Source organism: Leuciscus leuciscus (assembly GCF_965113295.1).
Source record: "Leuciscus leuciscus genome assembly, chromosome: 1".
Taxonomy (NCBI): Eukaryota; Metazoa; Chordata; class Actinopteri; order Cypriniformes; family Leuciscidae; genus Leuciscus; species Leuciscus leuciscus.
The window spans coordinates 53,601,860-53,624,973 of record NC_138725.1 but is presented as its reverse complement, the minus strand read 5'-3'; the positions used below and the strand labels follow the sequence as shown (position 1 = coordinate 53,624,973).

General features: G+C 39.2%; 1 protein-coding gene across 3 annotated transcripts in view; it reads right to left on the bottom strand.

Moving 5' to 3' along the window:
* The window catches only part of syt3 (synaptotagmin III), a 36,716-nt gene extending 24,344 nt beyond the window's left edge, over positions 1-12,372 (bottom strand). Inside the window, exons 1-4 of one of the 3 annotated variants that reach the window (XM_082142572.1) lie at positions 12,158-12,372; positions 10,868-10,960; positions 3,767-4,120; positions 3,190-3,616 (exon numbers count right to left, since the gene is read on the bottom strand). In XM_082142572.1, the coding sequence (XP_081998698.1) occupies positions 3,190-3,337 (148 nt within the window). In that variant the 5' untranslated portion in view covers positions 3,338-3,616; positions 3,767-4,120; positions 10,868-10,960; positions 12,158-12,372. The remainder of the gene's footprint in view (positions 1-3,189; positions 3,617-3,766; positions 4,121-10,867; positions 10,961-12,157) is intronic. The other 2 variants (XM_082142570.1, XM_082142571.1) reach the window with 2 other exon arrangements.
* Between the last annotated feature and the right edge of the window lie 10,742 nt (positions 12,373-23,114).

Here is a 23,114-nt window from a genome sequence, read left to right as displayed (position 1 = left end):
ATTTGTAAGCTGTCCGTGCAGTAATTTGACATTTACCAAAATTAATAGTAGTCTTGAATTTCAGTTTATTTCAACAAATATTTAGGAGGGAGTAATTTGTTAAGTGCTCCTTTATGCTACAACTAGACCTAGTTGGTGCAACCTGCCCCTGATGCCGAACACAGTCCGTCTAATCTTTAGTTTTTATTCCATCAGCAAATAAAAGCATTCACGTAATTTCACTCTCGCTGTGATTTAAAACCATGCAGTCGGGGAGGAATCAAATGTAAGAGTCACTTTTGGTTTTCATCCTGAGTGTGTTAATAAATACACTTTGATATAAAATGGAGAGTGGCAAAATGTCTCTGGATAAAGCAGCAAATCCAAATTGAAATTTTCAATCCTATAGTACAACTAAGCGGTAACTGACCATGGCTTAGACAGAGACCCAGGCTTAAAAATAGTCTGTTTCACCTTGTTACACTATGCTTGACAGCATGACTACCCTTCTGCTGTAGTGCACATATGGGCCATACTGTGAGTACAGAAGAGTTTAAAGAGCCTCGGGCAGCTTCCCTCAGTTTCCCACTAATTAATAATATGGTAAGCTGGCCGTCCTGCTCATCTATGCATGTCACCACAATGCATTCAGCAAAACAACATCATGAACCAGACTTTCCCTTAGCTACATTAGAGCTTTCCAGCATTTGATCACCAGGTGAAGGTGTCAGATTTTCTTTAGCAGACGGTTTGTACGTCTTTCACTCGAATCGTTTACTTCGCTTGCATAAGTGAGTGTCAGACTGTCATTCATACAATCGATTTTAAATCATGTATTATAAGTCCCTTATAAAGTTACTGGCCACTGCCAAGTTTTTTAATTTTTGAATTCAAGAAAGCCATTTTCACTCACATTTTGAGCTCCCTGAGTGACAATTTTCCTGCACAATGTTGCACTGCTTGGAAATTTGGTATAGTAGCACTTTTTTTGCATTGTGTTCTTCCTTAGATGAATTGCTTGGGTTATTTACATTTGTAAATTGCTATTGGCTAAAAGCCCCTGCTAAATGAATAATTGTCAAATCTAAATGTGATTTTGGACACTGCTTCAAGCATATCTTTCATGATACCAAATGCCAGATTCAATCCAGCGCTGCCTTAACTAATGACCGACAATTAGTCATTATGTGAAAACCTGTTAAGATAAGCAAATGTCCAGAATTCATTCAAAATGGTGGGATTTATTATAATAAAACTAAGCAAAACATCTTGCGTGCACTATAACATTCAACAGTGTTTTGGTTTTGACATGCTCCAAAAATTAAACCCTTGCTTGAGCTTAAAGAAATAGTTTAAAAGAAAGAAAGTGTTTTTTGGGGGATAGTAAAGGTATAGATCACCCAAAAATCATTTACTTATCCTCATGCTGTTCCAAACCTGTATGACTTTTTATTCTGCAGAACACAAAAGGAGAATTTTTAAAGTATGTTTCAAATGTTATTGTACATACAATGAAAGTCAATGGGCTCCAAAACAACACTGGACCCCTCACTATATGGACAAATATTTTCTAAATATCATCTTTTGTGTCCATTGAAGAAATATAGTCACACAGGTTTACAAATGATTACAACATTTTCATTTTTGGGTAAACTAGCCCTTTAATAAAAATAAAAAAAGATGATGATTCTCTTGATGAAACCTCTCTCTGGAATCCATTTGGGTGATTTTAGACCCTATGATGAAGGTAAGCATGTGCAGCTTCATTCCTTCCCCCTCTTTTCACAAGGAGCTTAGAGCCATTTCAATTACCTGTGGTTGTGCCATTTCATATTAAACAGAATGCAAGTCCAATTCAATTTCAATCACTGGACACTTGGGAATTGAAACAATAATGACTAAATCTGTAAACAGGACAGTCTCACTCTGAACACAGCATCCAACCATAGCACCTGTGGTGTGAATACAAATAAAAAAGGCCAGGCGCAATTACATGAACGAGCAGCTTTCACCAGTGAGGCTCTTTCCTGGTCTCATAGCTCAGTGAGGTGGGCTGATGATGAAAATTACCCTTAGAGGCCATATGTCTGGCTGAAGTCAATATTTTGGTTAGAAGTTGGACATAAATCATAGCAATTCATGCTTTGAAAAGGTTTAAAGCAATAGTTCAACCATAAATGAAAATTCTGTCATCCATTTACCACCCTCATGGCTTTCCAAACCCTTAACACACAAGATTTAGCATTTAAGTCATATGGACCACTGCTTTTGTGTCCTTTTTGTAAGCTACAGACGTCATTTGTTGTCACCATCTTTTTATTAAACCGTTTTGGATTCTGAAGAATAATGTTTCAACAAGGAGCTGAGATGGTATCTTTATGATCATTAATTGAAACTTTTAATGGTTGCTAAACCCACTGGTAAAGTGAGCAACAAGTGAAGGCCAAAACCAATTAAATCCAATTCAATTTAATATTTTGGTTAGAAGTTGGGATATAAATCATAGCAATTCATGCTATGAATAGGCTTTATACCAATACTGCACCCATAAGTGAATATTCTGTCATCATTTTACCACCCTCCTGCCTTTCCAAACCTGTAAAGGGCCGTTCACACCAAGAACGATAACGATAAACATAACAACTATCTTAGTGTTCTCACCAGTGGGCGATATTGTTCTGTTTATTCTAGTGTGCGCTGCAGTTTTGTCGTCTGTAACTTTAAATGCTTGAGATATTTAAAGCAGGATGGATTCTGATTGGCTGTCAATGTTTCAGTCAATCAGCTGGAAAAATCATTCTGAAAGTGATTCCATCGATATTGTTTCTCTATGCCGTTATCGTTATAGTTGTGGTGCGGACTCTGCGATTCTTTTATATTTAAAACAATTTTTAGAACTATATCTTTATCGTTATCATCCTTGGTGTGAAAGGGCCTTAAGACTGTCTTTCTTCTGTGAAACTTTAAAAGACTTAGCAAATAAGTCAAAAGGACCACTTTTATGAAGCTTTTATGTCCTTTCTGTAGTTTGAAAGCTCCAGTCCCCATCAATTGCTGCATGGACAACAGTGACCTATACATCTTCTTTTGTATTCCTTGGGCAAGATAGTAAGCCAAATTGGTTCGTAACAACATGAAGTCGAGTAAATGATGACAAAATGCTTATTTTTGGATCAGCCATCCCTTTAACAGGTTTTGCTGTGTTCTTACCTGTGTTCATCTGTCTGTTAGGTCCTCTCATCATGTAGCTGAATTCTTGGCAACTCGCACTCTGGCTGAAGCCTCCAGACCGGAAGCACAGTTCCTCCACCAGCACCAACGCCTTCTTACAAAGGTCGTCTTCCCAGTCCCCCGACATCCTCCAATCCGCATCGCACACCCACCCTGCACTCAACCAATCGCGCCGCAGCCCTCACCGCCCACACCAACCGGACGGCGCCTGAGCGAAGAGGGTGTGTCTGGCCACTTTCTACCGTAGGATTCTGATAAAACAGGGACTCGTTTTCGATTCTGAAGGACAATGTTTCAACAAGGACCTGAGACAGTCTCTTTATGACTGTTAATTGAAACTTTTAATAGTTGCTAAACCCATTGGTAAGTGAGCCACAATCACTCTTTTCAAAAATAACATAGGCTCCTGGGGGGGAAACAGGAGAGAGGGGAAAAAAGAAGGAATGAGAGCAAGGGAGAAGACATTGCATACATTTATGAAGTAAAATTAAAACAGTGAAAAATCCATTATTCAATTGTATGTGCATTGCTCACGAGTTGTTTTTTGTGCACATACTTGTTATAAAGGACAGCAATGACATCCCTGAGTCCTTGTCATGGTGAAGAAGGAGGGAATTCAATTCAGAGAAATGTTTTCTTCAATGGATAAACAGCAAGACTATATTTAAGTCTGTTGTTCAGAAAGCATAGCCTAGATTTTGTGGGCTATTACTCTCAGTTAATTCATCAGTCAGGGAAGAGGAGAGTGTTTGCAGGCTCGGTCCTTAAAGCAGCATCAGGGCAGGGTCAAATCTGAGACGTATGGTGTATTTCCACTAGATTTCTCTCTTTGTTTTTTCATTCAAGCTTTAATGTTCATTATGGTCCATGGCTGTATTTCTGGAATGTTCTACAGGAGCTTTGAAATTGCCTGAAAAGAGAGGAAGAGAGATCGAGAGAGAAAATGAGGCACACATCATAAAAAAAAAAAAACTGCTGTAAAATTATGGTTAAATTATAAAGGCAACCCGCTGGGCTTGCAGAGCTCAATAGCATGCAGAGAAGAACTTTTCATTTTGGATATCTACAGTATTTCTTCCCAAAGACAAACGGCACTCCTTGTACAGTGCATCTCGGGAACAAGTTTATCTTGGTGAGCTGTTGTTGCTTGATACTCTGAAGATTAAAGGTGAAGTGTAATTTCTACTCCATTAACGATGCTAAACTTGTATTGCTAATTTGAGCTGTTAGACACATTGGCTCAACCAATGGTGTGAGTTTTGGGCGAAATTATCGATTTGATCAATAATGAGGATGGTATTTTTCCCCAATTCAGTTTGTTTGAAGTGTGTTATTTCTGCACCACTAAATTGCATACATTTTCAGCATCATTACTCCAGTCTTCAGTGTCACATGATCCTTCAGATATCATTCTAATACCGTTCACTTTATTTAAACAATTCATTTTGATTTAACGCCATTGTATTAGGTTTCTCGTTCAAACAGGATTACATTGTGTTAAACAGACTTGAAATGGTTTTTATTAATGTTTTTACTTTGAAAGAACATGTTTCAATTAAGTTGGTCAATGTTTATTCAATTTACTTAAATCAAGTTCACTCAATTATTTTCAGTCACTTAATCCATTTGAGTTGAGAGTACATAAATGATTTTAGTTGTGTTAAAGTAGCATTATAGAAACTATAGGAACAGGATTTCCACTTCCCATCATGCTTTGCACAGGGCTGGATAGGGAGAGTAAATGTTTAAATACAATTGTATTTTATCCATTTTTATTTAGATGATAAAATTGGGAGACTTGTTAATGTTTAATGTTCTTTTATGTTTACATTTAAAAGAGTTTCTGTTATGTTAGTGTTTTTGGGGGGTTACCGTTGTGGTGAAGTGTAAAGCATGTGATTGGGTTAAGGACCTGCTAAAAGGAATTAAAATGGTTTAAAAACAATTATGGGCATGCCTATGAATGTATCAAAACCATCCTCTGGCTAATACAATAAGAGTCTATACAGAGTTATTGTCATTAGATAACATTTGTAAAAAAAAAACAACAACAACAAAAAAAAACCTTTTTAATTAAGTGCATTCACTACATAAACGAATCAATGAAACTGGGTTATTTGTTTTAATTTTTATTAGATATTAATTTTAGGATAATTGAACATAATTTTGGGACAAAACACCTGATTCAACTAAATGGCATTGAATTAACCTTATGTAAAAAACTTAAAGGTGCTCTAAGCGATGTTGGGTGACGTCACTTCTTATTGACGTTCGAAGTATTGTCAATCAAAACGGAGGCAAGCTCGACCCTCCCCCATCCTCATCCCTCCTCATCCCTCCTCTTCCCTCATTCTTGCTGAATAAAGTTAATTTACTTTAAAAAAATACTGACCTCAAACTTTTAAATAATCGTAAGAAGTGCCCTTGCAAAAAAGAAGAACAGAAAAGTACGTTTTTTAACATTGAAGTTTGGTAGACACACTTCACATTTAAGGTTAACACTGTGTCCTAACAGGGTGCAACACCACAAGATTCAAGTGACAGGCAATTTGTCTGCAAAAATGGGGCGTGACACGACATTGATGTCCTTTTGTGCACAACACAGCCAATAAGAACAGTTCTCACACTGCAGATGAAGAGCATAAACTAATAAAACAAACCTTGTATTTTTATGCTTTTGAATGGGAAAATTTTTAACCCTCATGTGGAGGATAAAAGCATTTAAGGTTCACGTTAAATAGGCAAATATTCACAACATTTTATTACTTCAACACGACTGCACTAGATGTAGTTCATCATAGTTCATCAATTTGAAATTCCAAGAAGCTTTTCATTGATGGATTAGAATAAAGATCAAATCTACACGGAGTACTGCTACCTGCACTTTTTTTTATATATACATAAAAAGGACATCAATGCAGTATGCTAACATACATTTAAAAATGACATTTTCGCTATCTAGTATACAATGATCAAAACTTTAGGATTTTTGACATTCCTTGTAAGGAGAATGATGAAGAACCTACAATACAAGTAACGAATATGTGGTTTGATGCAGACGCTATTGAGAAATAAAATGTTTTGTAGCGATTCATCTGTTAAGGTGTATAATTTCAGCATACGGTTCTGTATCTATGAGATCTCTCAGTATTATTCCTTTGTTCTGTGCTCATTCTGTCTCACAAAACCAGGTCAAAGCTCCACCTTTCATTTCCATTCTCTTTCGCTCCGTGTCTCAGCCCTCCTCCAAGTGTTTCTTTTCACCCTTCCGTCCATCCTTCATCCCCTCTCTGCATCAGCTAAAACAGTGCAAGCCCAGAAAAACTGTGCAAATCTATCGATATGTGAATCAATTTAATGATCGTGTGCTTTCATCTGAGAGTATTTCATGCTGCCAAAATCGCTCAAGAAGTCCGATCTGTTTCACTGGTTGACGGGACACTCCTCTTATTGAACCAATCGTCCATCTATCATCCTGATAGACTATCTTTTCATGCTTTTTAGGTCTGTAAAATGTCATTGGTCTTTGGTGGATTGTTTCTTTCCAGCAAGCTGCATCTTTTCCGTCCGTCTTCTCTGCTCCGATCTATCAATCAATCAATCAATCAATCAATCAATCAGTCAAAGCCTTAAGTACAGCTATAAGTCATTCTGGGCAGGACTCAGGTCAAGATGTTCACCCACACACTTGGCCCTCTCCTCTAAGCTGCCTAATCAGCGTGTCCGAGCGGTCTATCACTCTGGAACATCGTCTAAAGGAAACCCAAAACAGATTGAGGTCCATTTATCTGTCCATCTCAGATCTTCGGTCCATTGTAAAAAATAAGCTTCAGATTAGCCCATAGAAAAGCACCCCCCCTCCCCACAAAAAACTCCTGTCTGCACTTTTAACCAATGGCTCGGCCTGTAAATCTGTCAAGGTTTGACTTAAAAATGCTGCATATCTCAATGTGAAAGATGGCCGTCTGGCAGCAAACTACAGTGTCACTGTCCAGAAATGCCAGATCGATTCAGAACAAAGTTAGAGAGGAATGGAAACGGGGAAGCAGGTGAGAGAAAGAGCCAATGAAAGAGAAAGCAAGAGAGAGACATAAACTATAAAGCTTGAGAAGAAAAGGAAGTCAGTCACAGAAAAGGGCATATAACATGTGGCATTGAAGTCTAGACAGAAAAAGCATCTTGATGCTAGTGTAAATTTCTAGAGGATATGAATTTACAATTGATACACTGTAATAAAACTACACTGACGCTCTGGGGTATTATAGGCTGTGCGTCTTGAAAAAAAGCAGGAATAGAATAATGTGGTGGTAAAATCCATGCAAGTGACACCGACATGAAACAATCGGCCAACAGAACATGAAACCCATCTCAGACATTCCATTGACTGCTGCCCAGGTCTCAATCAATAGCTCCAGGAAAAGCATTATCCCACAACAGGGACCCCAGGAACCTGTATGGTCACTGTCCAATCACACGCAAGCCAGGTGGAATTGCCACAGTCCAATCATGTCAAAAAGGCCACAAAAGCCCCTGTCCAATCACAAATTACAGATGAAAATCTATAATAAAATGCAATGATTACATGGATATGTACACAGACACACACAACCGGAAAGGTCAATGTTCAGTGACATCCATCAAAATGGCAATAATTGCATTGCCATTACATACTTTCTTTTTTTCTAGGTTGCAGCTCTGTTTGGTGTCTAGATAATTCACACAACACCTAGATGTCCAGTTTAAACCAGAAAGCAGAAAGACTAGATCAGGTCGCTGTGTCATTGAATGACAGACAACAGAAAGCGGTCCCAAAGCAGAAGAGATGACCTCAAATGCTGACCAAACATCAAAAAGTAAAATAAATCAAAAACATTTTACAAAACAATTTGAACATTTTTCAGTACTAAAAAACTACAATAGAGTAAAAAAAGCATATTTTGTTTTGTTATTTTGTAGTTTGCCAATCATTAATAATCACCTTTTTTGACTATTAGTCTATAAATCCTTGTAAAATGCTGCACGTAATAAAGGTCACAGGCAAAGTGGTTTAATCTAAAATCTGCGTGGCCTCTAAAAATGGCTCACAGATTGTCATTTCATTTCACGGACGTGACTGAAAGCGATGATGTCCGAGTGGATTAATTTTAAACTTGTAATTAGTCTATTTCCACCAGTTTGATCCATTCAAGCGGATTTGCAGACCGCTTTGGCGGACATGATAAAGCGTGACAAATGAGGCCATCCTACGATACAACAGGTCCTAATAACCTCTAAATAACGGCAGCTAGCACTCACAAATGTGTGTTATCATAAGGCAAGTACTGACAATGATAATATCGCTGACTGTTCATACATAAGACACCTGGCGTTCACTACATAACTGTCAGGTGTCTTAGGTTGAGATGTGTCAGGGGGCTGTCCTTCAACACCACAGACCAGCAGCAGTCACTCAGGTCACTGCCTGTATCTACAGCAGAGAGCAGATGGGTCTGAGGTTCTGTCCTCGGCCCTGAGGTGAAATTATTCAAGCCAATGAAGAATGATGCAATTCGTTTTGTCCCGCAGGCAATGTCCGGTGGCCTATTTAGGTTTACCAGTTTGTAGGCTAATGGTTAAGTTGCTGTAAAGTCTGCAAAAGATGACAAATCTCAAAATAGCTGGAAGCAGTGTCCTCCATTCTTTAAGAATCTGGCAGAAGATGAAGACACGCAGGATCAAATATATAAACATCACACAAACCATACACATTATGACACATTTTAGTGAGAATGTACACGGATAAAACTTTATAGCGAATAAAATTCCTCAATTTTTTGTTTTGAACTCTGCTTCAGTATTGCGGCTCTTTGGCCCGTTTTCCAGTGTCAAATCTAGTGTTTAAATACACAGATATATAAATATAATCAGATGTTTCATTTGCTGTGTAATGGAAATCAGAGCTGTCATGGGATCCTAACTATCTCTGATCCATCTAATCCATCTCCAAATGCAACTTTTAAAAATGATTTGTCCTTTAATATTTAAACAGGACAATTATAGCTTCAAACTGAAAATTCAGTCATCTACACATCAAAAATGCATTCAGATTAAGCAATGTTGCTTGGTTTATGTTTTAAAGGAAACAATAATAATAATAATAATAATTCGAATTATTATTGTTGTTTATAATAACAATACTTAATTATAATAAATTATGTCTATCTATTGGTAAACCAAGCAAATTTTCTTCTCTTCTTAAGGGCCTTGCACACTGAGTCCGAAATTCTCGTCCGAAATTTTCACGTTAAAAAATAAATACGACCTCAGGTTGTGTCAATCATGTTTACACACTGCCTCGTAAAAAAATTTGAATCAGGTTTCATTTTTCTGCATTTTTCGCATCCGTAGCAAGCATTTTGAGAGGTGTTTTGACAATTCAGAGCCACCGAATGACGAATGTGAAAAAACGCATATGAAAATTTCGCAATTAATTAAATATAAACTATATATATCTATAGTCTGGTTTCAATAGCAGCCTAAATAATCAATTTGATCAGATACTGCAAATATTAAATATACCTCAAAAAGCCATTAGGATAAACTGAGAATATCAGGCAAATATGAGGCAAATTTAACATTTTGTTATGTACAAAGCATTTGTAGTTTCCACAGTCCCCTGCCTCCTTTTGAAGTTTTCCCGTCTTTCCTCTTTACTCAATGGAAACCTGCCTTACAACTTCCCTTATTCCCCTGAAATTGATAGATGTGACTGAGACTAATTGTAAAATAAAAATGATGGCTAATCCCTTTCTTCTCTACTGAGGCTATGAATTTGAACACTTCTATTGACAAGGGATGTAAATCCATTAAGTATAACCAATAGGATATTAGAGTAATTTCTTAATGAAGCAGTTGTGGTTTTTCTTTCTCTCATTCTTTTACATTCCCTTTTTTCTCTCACTCACTGTATCACCCCCATGCCTGTGGTCTTATCTGCAATGTCATCGGGAGTCTAATCTGCTTTTGTTTTCTGTAAGGATGGTGTGTTTTTGTTTTTTAAAACCTGTTAGAAGATAACAGTAATTTTCTTTACCCCTCTGGCTTCAAAGCAAAGTGTTTCCAGACTTCCTGCAAAGTGGGAATGAATGAATAAATGATAACAACGCAGTTTTAGTAGACTCATGTAGCAATTTCTCTTCATCTCCCTCCCTCCAATGCTCTCTTGCTTTTCTAACCCTTCCTTCCTCTTTTGTTGCCTCTTTTGGACCATTTCACATTGCACTGGGAGAGGAAACCAGGCTAAACGGCCTTCAGTGCGGCCACAACCTCTACTTAGGAACACTCAGCCAGATCACTGCGTCATCTCATCGTCTTGCTCATATCTGCCACAATGCTGTGAGTTCCTGGACACTTTCTCCATCCCCTCCTGTGTCCAGTGTATTCACTGGCCACTAAACACACATCAAAACTGCGCTGCCAACAGCTGCTGTCATTTACACGACCGGACCTCTGCCACTGGCCAAAGACAGGGGTGATATTACATTTCACTGTAAAAAAAGGATACCTTGGGCCTTTGCGGCTTGTGGTTGCAAGCTGAGGTAGCTTAGAGCATGTCGTAACATTGTTTTCAGTGTCAAAAAAGAGTTTAGTCCTGTTTCTTTGACAAAAACAGTCTAACCTGCACGTGGCTATTGCGGTGAAACTCTGCTGCAAGTTACCCTCAGGCCCAGATGGAATCTGCAGACTTTTTCTGCATGGATTTGGGGGATTTCTATGGAATACATTCAAACATAAAGCACAAGAATAATCAAATTAGTCCAAGTATTTAATAAACAAATACACAAGGTGGGTGTGGGAAGGTTCTAGAATTATATGAATGGCACACATTCCAATTCTGAGTAAACCTGCAGGTTTCATGTGGGCCTGGTTATTCCCTCCCATCCTTAGCCTTTTTTTTCTCTCTCTCTCCCGCACTCCTCTGTCCAGGCCCTCAGAGTATCTAAATCATCTATAACATCACACGGGAAAACACAGGCAAAAGAAAGAGCAGTGAGCAGTGCGAGGAACCCTGGGATACTGGTGACGTTCTGCGCCAGCCCTTAAGATTCAGCTCCCACACAGATAAGAGTGTAGAGGGAAGCTCTCGGCAGCCCGACAGCCAGGCAACGTCATCACCCGCTCCGTCACATTGTGGGGGGAATTAATCGCCCCCTCATATGGCTTTTACGAATGCCGTTATATGCTGTCAGTGAGCGACAGAGAGAGGATTCCTGTGACGGTTCCATATGGACGTATTAATATTTGCATAATTATGGTCCTGTGCCTGAAAGAAGCCCATGTAAGCCTGCCTTTGAAGACTGTGGGGAGGGGTGGGGTTTGGAGGGGAAGGAACACTGATAAGGGGTTGAAGAGGAGGGAAGCAGCTTCATATGTACATTTCACATTCTTGCCTTGTGCATATTACATATGCATGAGCAGATTAAGCATGTAGAGTAGAAAATATAGAAGTTAAGAACAGAATTACATAAGTGACAGTCTAACTGACTGATGATCATTCTATACATTGTTGCACACACACAAACACACATATGCACATCTGAAAATGCGAGGTCACGATGCTCAGCTCATATTCATGCATTATTTTGCAATAGATAAATGAGATTACTAAAGCAACTGAGAGGTTTTTTGCACGACGATACCGGACAGACGTGCAGACCTATACAACATAAGCGCGCGCGCACAAATAGACATATTATGGATAACCTTAACACAACAATTCGTAGAGAGTCTGTACCGTTTAAAGCAATGCAGATCTCGAACGGAACGACTTTCTATATTATATGCACACTCTCTTCTTCGAGCTTACATTCATCCAAATATACATTTTTCTCATGCGACGCGTTACAACAGCAACATCATAACATCCGCCCCGCACACCCAAAGACAGATAAAGGCTGAAATACCGCACCTGGGACAGACGGATGCCAAAGAGTAGACCGAGAGGGACAGAGGAGGTGTCTCTCCGCTCCCCTCTTCTTCCTCTCTTTCTGTGTTTTCGCCTGTCTTCACAGCCTCGTTTTTTTCTCTGTTTCACTCTCTACCCTCCCTCCCTTCTCTCTCCTTCGCCTTGTGCACGGAATACTAAACGAGCCTCGTCTCCGCTCACGGGCTCCAGTGCGCGTGCAGTGCTAAACACATACTGATGTATGGCGAGAGAGAGAGAGAGAGAGAGAGAGAGAAACACATACTGATGTATGGCGAGAGAGAGAGAGAGAGAGAGAGAGAGAGAGAGAGAGAGAGAGAGAGATCACTAATATACTTGTGTGTGTGTGTGTGTATGTGTGTGTGTGTATATATATATATATATATATATATATATATATATATATATATATATATATACACACATATATATATATACGTGTGTGTGTGTGTGTGTGTGTGTGTGTGTGTGTGTGTGTGTGTGTGTGTATGTATGCATGTATGTATATATATATATATATATATATATATAAAGAATAACTTTTCATAGTGCACGTTATAAAAAGGTTTTCAAAATTTCCAGTAATAATTAAAGTGAGATTACAAGCTAGTGGTGCCGAATTAAATTCCTAGTGTCGCTAATCTTATATTGCATTCACAAAGGCTGCATCTACATTAAAAGTGACCCAATTACAATTTTTTTCCTCCCATGTGGCACAGATCGGATATGACCCACGAACGTGTATACACAGGAAAAAAAGCACATGGATTCCAATATTCTCAGATTTCAGTCCTCATTCATATGTGGATATAAATCTGATATGAATCGGATAGGCCTGCGTGCATTTGCGTCTGCCATGTAAGCAGGCAGATCGGATATTCCCATGTCAATGCGACTAGTAGCCTACGTTGTTGAAAAAGCAACTCAGGTGTACACCAACCGTGATCACATGGCTCTTTTCAATGGTGCAATGGAGGAAGAAGGCTCAACCCAAATGTTTTGCAGACTTTTAAAGATGGTGCGGAAACCAAAAGCTTGTATTATCATTTCATCAGCGCCCATTGCAAATCGAGCCGTTTTTAATTCCTTTTCAGCCTAAGCTTTTCCTGGTGAGTTCATCTACCTTTGGTTGTTTCACTTTTAATGCAGATACCAGATATGGGTCACTTTTAAAAGAAGATTTTAAGCTGGTCGTCAAAATAAATCAGACATAGTCAACAAATCGGAACTGGGCATCAAGACCTGCAGTGTAAATGCGGCCTTAAAGATTCATTCGCTAATAAGTTCAGTCTGCTGGTTACATCGCTGGGCTTTTAGGTGGTGATAAGTGAGTCTTTTAAGTCACTGGGTGAATCATTCACTCAACCGATTCACTAAACACACAGAGTCATTCACAATCTATACACAGACGTGTTACATCTACAAATCTATGCTGGGAGTACACTGCACGATTTGACACACTCGTCAACAGTTTTGTGGAAATCGCAGACAAACGGCTGAAATTTGGAGGCAAATCAGTGATCGTTCACGTGAGTGACAATTGCGTAGTGTGTATTATCAAAGACACAATCTGAGTGCCGATGACCGTGATGCCTGGTAAACACTGGACGATTTTCAAAGTCGTCGGATCGCTGTTATTCTCCCACTACACGACTGTTTGGGGTATCATTTAGTTGCTGCTGAATGTATTTCCCAACAGTGTTCCTGGAGGCACACCAACAGTGCACATTTCTGATGTCTCCCTTTGGGCAAGTTCACACTACAGGACTGTAAGACTACCTGAACGGCTGTGGTGCTCACACTACACAACACGTTTTCTTGTCATCTGTCATCGTCTTGTCATAGCAGCGCGCATACTACACAACACAACGCTGAGGAGGTGCACAAAATATTTATGCCATCCATTTATACCATCTGCACTGTGATTGGCTGGATTAGTTCCACCTTGTTGTTGCATTGCACGCACTACAAGATCACATGGTGATAATATCAAACAGGTTTGAAAATATCGCAGTGTCTGTGACCGCTCGAGATCACGTAGCTGGCCTGCTGATCCATAACGAGCATCGGCGACCTCAACAAAAAAAGTTTCTCAAATAGTCAACCCCATGAAAGAAAGTCACTGTGATGCACTGATGAGATTATCCTGTCAGTCTAATTTATATAATACCCCTGTATTATATAAATTAGACTGACAGGATAATCTCCTATATTTGGACTCATTAACTACAACAGTTCCTACGTAATTATTTCAGATGGGATAACAACAAGGGCTGTATTAATATATCCAACTTACAGCCAAGGGCGCTTTTGTGATCAGATAAAAATTAGTTTAGGTACAGAACCTGAACATATGCAAATCACTCTGTCTAAACTGTCCAATATTACAGTCCTCCAGGGGCGTTATGAATAATCATTACTAAAGTTGCTATAATCCTACTAATAAAGAAATATGAGCATCTGTCAACACACAATGAATTCAAATGCCCATACAGCCAATCATTTTGCGCTTGAATGTTTACTCGTCATATATACCGTCATCAGTGAGATGGTGTCAGGATCTCACACATACAGCTGCACTGAAAATTCATACAGTGTGAAGCGCAGGATGCCTGTGCCTAGAAATCCTTCCTGTTGACACCATATAGAAGAGCAAATAGTCCATTTGGAAGGGCAGAAATCCTTTCAAATAATATAGCACATTTATTTAAAGAAGCTATTATAGTGAATGTTCAGCTGTCATTATGTATCCAGGTAATAAAGCTATTTCAGAAACATGAATGCCTCCCAATGATTTATGCTCTATCGTATACAGTATTGATGAGGATTCTGTTGAAATAAAGGGCACATAGAGAAGTAGCCTGAAGCAACGAGCACAATGATTGGGGTATAAATGAGTGTAAACAGCTGCCTCTGCTAACTGTCAGAGCAGTGCACACTGAGAAACAGAGGGAGACAACAGGAGAGGACAGGGCAGAGAGAGAGAGAGAGAGCACAGCAGTAAGGCTATCGAGAGAAAAAGAGGGAGGGAGAGGACAGACTTAAAGACAAACTAAAAGAGAGCAAGACAGGTTAGAGAGAGAAGATCTGAGACAAAAAGGGCTCAGAGAGAGGAAACTGAAAGCTTGGCCTCAGGCGGCTACACTGAGAGCTCATGTCACTGAGGGAACATGTACTGGCACTGCTCCTGTTTCCTACAGGAAATTATATTTACACACACTCATGCACACAGAAATGTGCATATTCTTGGACACCCATTTCTGGCTGAGGAAATGCTGCAATTCAGCTGTGGAGACGGTTTCATGTGCACAAAATAATGAGCCCATGAAAAGCTGCACAATGGGATTTACACTAGTAGGATGTGTTCCTGGATATTCGAATTCAGAAACTTGTACAAAAAAAATACTGGAACCAAAAGATTGTCATGACATTCTGTTCTATTAACTTTTTTTACGTCTATATTCTTCCTTCAGTGCTGCACAACCAATGTAGCATGATTCACCAATGAATGGCTTTTGTGATTACAAATAGAAAGACTCTTTTTAATGAATCGATCAAAGACTCTTGGATGCATGAGTTCATATATAAACAGGTCTAATGACTAATTGACTGAATCTGTCTTCATGTATTAAATGAACTGGTAATGTGATTTTGACTCTTTTAACTCAGTTCTATTATTTGGCCAACAAGATCAGTCCTGAACAGTTATGCATTTAGTACTCATGTGAAGCAGTCGAATGACTCTTTCACTGACTAAAGCGGCCTTCTTCAAGTACTACAATATTGCAATATCGACTTTGTTTTGAACTGAATTGAATCAACATTGACCTGAATTGAGCTGAATAATGACACCCTAGCTTTTCTTCTTTTCTTCTTATAGCTGACTTGAATTAATTTCATTATTGATGAAATTTACAGTTATTAAACTGAACTTAATCAACATCGAAATGATTTGAGCTGAATAATTGAATCTTCTGAAGAACTGCTTTACAGTAGAATTAGAATTTGTCATATCTGATGAAGCGCTATAGTAATAAAGGTGATTTGACTTGACTACTAAATGAATCGGTAATGGAATTGATAAGGAATGGTGAAATTTCTCACAATTCCCATTACTATTCTTGGATCATCATCCTTTGTTGCTAATGTAACAATATTACTGTCAACCACTTTAGCCATTACACTACCTCTAAAATCAGAGAGGAACAAATGGGTGAAGTTGATCCAAGAACATGCCCTTCTTGTACGAATCCCGTTAAGCATGAGGAGCGTGGACCTTCTAAAGTGACGTTTGACCTTATTTTTTTAATCTTTTTTGACTCCTGACTCTGTAAAATCTCGCACCAGACTTGAGAGGTAAAGCAAGGTGGCGCGCTGTGCTGATAACATCTCAAGCCTCGGTGCCCAAGTTCACCTCTCTCATCCGCAACAGTTTGTCTGCCCTTCTTCACTGGATTGCTCCTTTTTGAGTTCTCCATTTTATTTTGTTACCATGACAACCGTCTCTAAGTGAGTCGCCCACATCTCTCATTCCCTTTCCTCTTTCATTTTTTACTTTCCTTGCAGTGACTTTCATCTTTCTGTCTTCTCGACTCATTCCCCTACTCTTTCTTGCACCATCATTGTGACTCTCACTTTTCCACTCTTCAGGCTTACCCCCATTTTTTCCCTCTCTCTCACCACCACAATATGTGGTACAGATTTATGTTCAGTCGTCTTCACTACAGTCTGCTATAAAATATTTATGCTTCATTGCAAACATCTCCTCCATATACTGTGGAGTTTCAGAATGGTGCGGAGGTTTCTTTTTTTCCCTTCCTAGTCCAGTGTGTCTGAAACGGCAAACAAACAGACTTTAATAAAGGCTTATTGTGAGGATGACAAAGATCAGTAAGCAAAAGCTTTAATTATTTTAATTTTTTTTTACCAAATCACACATTAAATATCGGATGGACGGACCCGATTGGGATGGATGGAAGGGATTGGATTGGATTCTTTCATGCTGTTGTCCTCCAGGAACAGGGTTGAGAAACACTTTACTAGATCTAGTCTCATTACTAGCCTCATTCTAGCATTTAATGCTGAGGGCGACTCTAGCCTACAAGCTTCCAAAGGACTGGTCTAGGAAGGCCACATCCTCACTAGGATACAGACTCCGTTTGAGAACACCCCATGTCTACATGCCAAAGGTTATGATTACACGACAACGATATGCTTAAAACGGAGAAGTTTTCCTTTGAGTTTTCCACGTACAGACGACACCATTGTCAAATTCACACGGATCTGCGAAAACGACTAGAACCCTGTATTCTGCTGCCAGGTGTGATGGATTTTTTAATGAATAAAATAGTAAACTGTATATCAAACTAATCATAATTCTAACATCTAACCTTACTTCTCCTTTAGGCCTAACATTAGAACACTTGAACAAAATGTACTCTGAAGATTGTGTCAAAACCAGTGGAAAATTCTGAGATGCTGGCTAGACAATATAAAAAATATACTGTCTAGAATAGTCTCATGACATACTGAGTAATCAAATGAACTTCTAACCCTTTTCTATTTTTTTTTTATCATTTGAGATCTAAGTTGCTTCTACCTAGTAACAGAAGGGTTTGCATATGAAGAACCAATCAAATTGTAGGGAAATTATGTAATGTTTCATGTCATTTTTGCCATGCTCCTATTCTATAAAAACTATTGTATTCCTTTTGCTGCTCTGACATTTGTCTGAGATCCTCCGGCCGTGATTAAAGCATATTCGAAGGCATTGTCTGGAGTCTGTCTAGTTAATGCTGCACAGCAAGTTAGTTAGGGGAACAAGTTAGGGATTGCGAACGCAAAGACAGTTGTCGACTGTAGACGCAGAGCTAGAGTATAAAGATATAATTAAGTGTCGACTGCAGACGCTTGGGTGTCGATCGGAGACGTCCCAGGTAATTATGAGTCAGGTACGTAAGAAAAATGTACCACAGGCCATTAGATGGCAATGACACACGTAATACGCAAGTGCATGACGTCATCGTCTTTAGAGATTTGCGTTTTTGTTGTTTACACGGAGACCGTTTTCAAAAGTTTGTGTTTTCAGGCACTCAAAATGCTGTTTTCGTGTAAATGAATGGCCAAATCGCATAAAATGTTTTACGTTTTTAGTTGAAAACGATGTCATGTAAACAGCCCCTAATTGCACTGAGTTACTGCCATGTTATTGGCTGATTAGATACTTGTGTTAATGAGTAGCTGAACTGAGTAGCTGAACAGGTGTACCTAATAAAGTGGCTGTTGTCTTTAAAACCCCAGCTTCACTATCCAGAAATTTGAAAGTAAAGAAGCAACATTTGAATGAGCAACATGAATAAGACACATGAATGACGTAACCATTAAACTATTTGCCCTATGGTGCTAAGATAATATTCAACCAAACATGCTGCTGTCTGGCATTAGTATCATCATCATCACCATCAGGAAGTCTGGGATCGCTGTGAGCCATATTCGAATGGGCAGTCATGAATGAGATACATGAATGGAGTAACCGCAAATCTTAAATGTTAATTGCCATATGGGGCAAAGAGAGTGTTAAAACTAAAAACTTTGCTGCAGAATTTAGCATATAGCCCAGGGATAGTATAGGCTTCTGTCTGAGACATTTGCGTGGCCAAGTTTAAAGTGAACGTGCAAACCTAATCGGATAGCAATCCAAATGATTAGAGAGCATGAAATGACATAAGTATAAATGCATCCTACGTTGCAAAGAAGTCGCGCCTGCTTATGTGAATCTCTGAGAAATATGTGCATGGTTACATCAAATTGTGTTAGGACAAAATGTGTCTCTAAGACTTATTTGGCATGATCATGTCTCTTTCCTTTTAAGCTAAAGAGAATAGTGATGAATAATGTAAGAAAAAATGATGTGGATGTCGAAGATCTCAAAAATGAAGTTTATTACAGCATAGCAATGGCAAGATACACTAAGCACCTTGGGTTCACTGGCATCAGAATGAACCCAGAACATCCTGTTACAGTTCACCATTCTTAATATAAATGAAGTTGCTCCTGTTGTAATAGCTGTGGTCTGTATGTTAATGAAGTTGAGACACCCCATTGTCTGAGAAGGTTCTCTGTGTCCTACACCCACTCCCATTCTACAATTGATGATGACCATTTGCTTAGGATGTGATCAACCCAAATGGTGAAGAAACAATATACAGTAACTTCACTTCCTGCATCTCTATGATAATTCAGCCATTTTGGGGATGAGCTCATTCTAAAATGTATTTTGGAGTGGAATCTGGGTCGAGGCAGACTACAATTTCTTACAATATTCAAGGGAGTGATAGAGTGGCTAAAAAAAAGAAACTAAAAAACAGCGAGTCCACTTCACCCGAAGCAGTCATCTCCTCAGCGTCTCTCTTCAAAGCAAATACTGCTGTTCACACATTTCTCACACCCCAGGGTTACACTGTGGCAAAGGCAGAGTGGTGGCATAGGGAGGCGTCTGCTGATGTTTTTCACCACTGAAACAAGGCGCTCTATATATCACACTTCTCTGGCTAAACTGCTCTGCTGTTCAGATGTCCATTTTAAAGCTTGATGCATTGCTGACTGTATGGAGTTGGCCAGCAGGCCACTAAAGCACTCTGCACAGAGAAGAGAATTAGAATTGGGAGTTCTCTGTACGGGTATGAAAGTACATGGGGGATAGATTTAAAGGTGACACAGGTTACCAGACACTCAAACACTGCCAAATACAAAGAGATGCAGGGAGGTAGACCAATGAAGAGAGAGGCTGTGTTGCATTCTGATATCTAGCTGCCTATATTGCGAAGGACAAAATATATATTTTTTTTTTTCATCCTATTCAACATCCTATTCAAAGAATAAAAAAAATAAAAAAAATGCTACATGGTTTCCACTTCAAATATTAAAGGGTTAGTTTACCCAAAACTGAAAATTATGTCATTAGTTAATCACCTTTATGTCGTTCCAAACCAGTAAGACTTTCGTTAATCTTCAGAACATAAATGAAGATCTTTTTGATGAAATCTGAGAGCTTTCTGACCCTGCATTGACAGCTACGCAATGACCACTTTCAAGGACCAAGAAGGTAGTAAAGACACCATTAAAAGGAATCCATGTGACTCCAGTGGTTTAACCTAAATTTGATGAAGCGATGCAAGTGCTTTGTTTGCGAAAAACAATTTACCACTTTATTTACTAAATATTAATCTCACACGCATTCACAAGAGCACCATGACGCATGCGTGTTGTGTTGACGCTACCTTTCTGGGGCTTAAAAGTGGTAGCTGTCTATGGAGGGATTTCATCAAAGAGATCTTCATTTGTGTTCTGAAGATGAACTAAAGTCTTACGGGTTTGGAACGACATGAGAGTGAGAAATTAATGACAGAATTCTCATTTTAAGCAGCACAACTGTTTTCAACATTGATAATAATAAGAAATGTTTCTCGAGCACCAAATCAGCATATTGAATGATTTCTGAAGAATCATGTGGCACTGAAGACTGGATATAAATCTTATACTGGATGGTTGTCAAACTTTTATGTCAACCCACCCATTTAACTATAAGGGCCTTGATTTTCTAAACACTCATTATGAAGTCACACATTGGGCCCTATTTTAACGATCTGAAAAGCAAGTATCAAATGCGAAACGCAAGTAACTTTGTGGGCGGATCTTGGGCGCTGTTGCTATTATACTGCCGCGATAAATTACTCTTGCGCCCGACGCAAATCTAAAATGGGTTGGTCTGAAGTAGCTACATTATTCATAGGTGTGGTTTGTGCGTAACATGAAATAAACCTATCAGAGCGTCATCTCATATAAATGCCTCATTCATTCATTCATTCATCTCACATTCACTTTAAGAGCAGACGCGCTTGTTCCATGGCGGATGGCTATTATAACGGCGGATTTGCCAGGCGCGCGCCAAGAGCGGTTCACAGCCGAGGAGACCGACGTTCTCATCAGGGCCGTAAAAGAGAAACCCATCCAAATAAGCTTTGGTTAAACAGGCGTATAATAATTTGGGTAAATGTGTAAGCTAGATTTATGCCTATTGTTTTCACATCTTCATGGACACAACAATGCTTTCCCTCGTGTGGAATATTTTTCCTTGTAATTATGTATGGTTTGCAAAAATGAAAACTGCTGCTTCTGTGTAGATGAGAGAATCAAAGTTTATGCACGTTGTGCACACGCTACATTATGGCCAAGCATGCGCCCTTAAAATAGCATATGAATAACATGCGCAACACGCCACTGACTTCTGACTAGGTTTTTCCTGGTCAGTGGCGGAATTGTTTCTAAACCTGCAAAATAGCATCAGGGAACGTTTGCGCCGAAACACGCCTCCTCTTTTCGCTGAACCACCCCCGGGAGCGCAAGTTCATTCCCTAATTTACCAACGTGCGTCTGTGGAGGGAAAAGTCTGCTGTGTGCGGGTGCAAAATAGGAATGATACATGCGTCGGTGTACAAATTCAATTGCACTGGGTGCAAGATAGGGCCCATTAAGTGTATTTGGTATCTATCAGCAACATCACTGTAAAACACAGCATTATGTATTTTCATATAAGCTGTTAAAAAGTACAGTGCTATCATGAAATATGGGCAAGTCCTGCATTTTAAGCAAAACTGATATGTGTAAACAATGGCATTCAGACATTAAACTAATATAATGCACATAAAACTACAGAACATACATAAATGAACAAAATGATGTGTCTGTAGAGGGTGGGGCTTTAATCTTTATTTGCTCTTTTAATCTAGAAACTCTGCAGGACTATTTCCCTTTGCATGCACATTAGGTATGAAATGAAAGCTTTAGCGTAAGTTCTGTTAGGAAGACTCAATTGTTGCGTCACTTATTACCTTCACATCTAACCAATCATGTGCTAATACTTGCAGTATAAAAGATCGGTACTTACACATGTCTGAGTTAGCTGATTCTGACGCTGCCAATTACCTCCATCCTCCCCACCACCACCAGGATGGTCCCTTCCCATACCTCCCGGGGGTCAGCTGCCTTCCCTGCCTTCGTCTTCAGGCAGGAAATGCAGGATTGCGCGCTACGGACAAAGAACTTTATAAATATTTGCTTGCTGGGCTGTTATATATTATAGATTGATTATATCATTCTATCTCCCAAGTCTTTCTGGTAGAAGTATAATCTCTACTCATTTTTGTGATTACTTGAGAGTCATTTTCTATCCTTTACAACTGCTACTTGTGAGACAATGCGACCTCAGTGAGAAAGCAGAGGCAGGTCATTGGTTATCTTGCACGTCAGACTGTATCAGATACATCGTAGTCAAAACCTTGGTCATGACCGACATCACTTACTGTTTTACGTCATCAGCCCATGTCACGCATCACTACAATATAGCTACTCACCTGGGAATCGTATTTCCTCTGCTATCTCTCTCCAGGTCCATTCTAGGAACTTCAGTGAACTGAAACGATTTTGACAATGGGACACTCTTAGAAATGGCCATATAAACACATCTTGAGAAATGCAGAGAAGAGCCTTTCTGTTGAACCTGAGAGAAACAGATCAAAAAGAAGGAGATAAAAGACAAACGTTTTGGCAGAAATCTCAATGAGGTGGGGGAAGATGGGGTGGTGAGGGACCTGAAGGAATTAAAAAAAACGGAGCAAATGAAAAAAGGCTTTGTTTATTTGTTGTGTCAGGGATGTTTGGTTTCACAAGCTAATGAGAAGCAATTAGACAGCTGCCAATTAAGCATGACCATTAGACTGTGACTGAGAGGATGGGGAAAGACAGAAATACTGATGAGGGATGGAGCACAGTGACAGGAGACTATTGGGCTTTGGGGGAGAACGAGGGAGGAAAAAAACACAGTAAGTATTTATTACAAACAGAAACTTCTGGTAACCTAGCAAAGCCCCAAAGTGTTCATCTC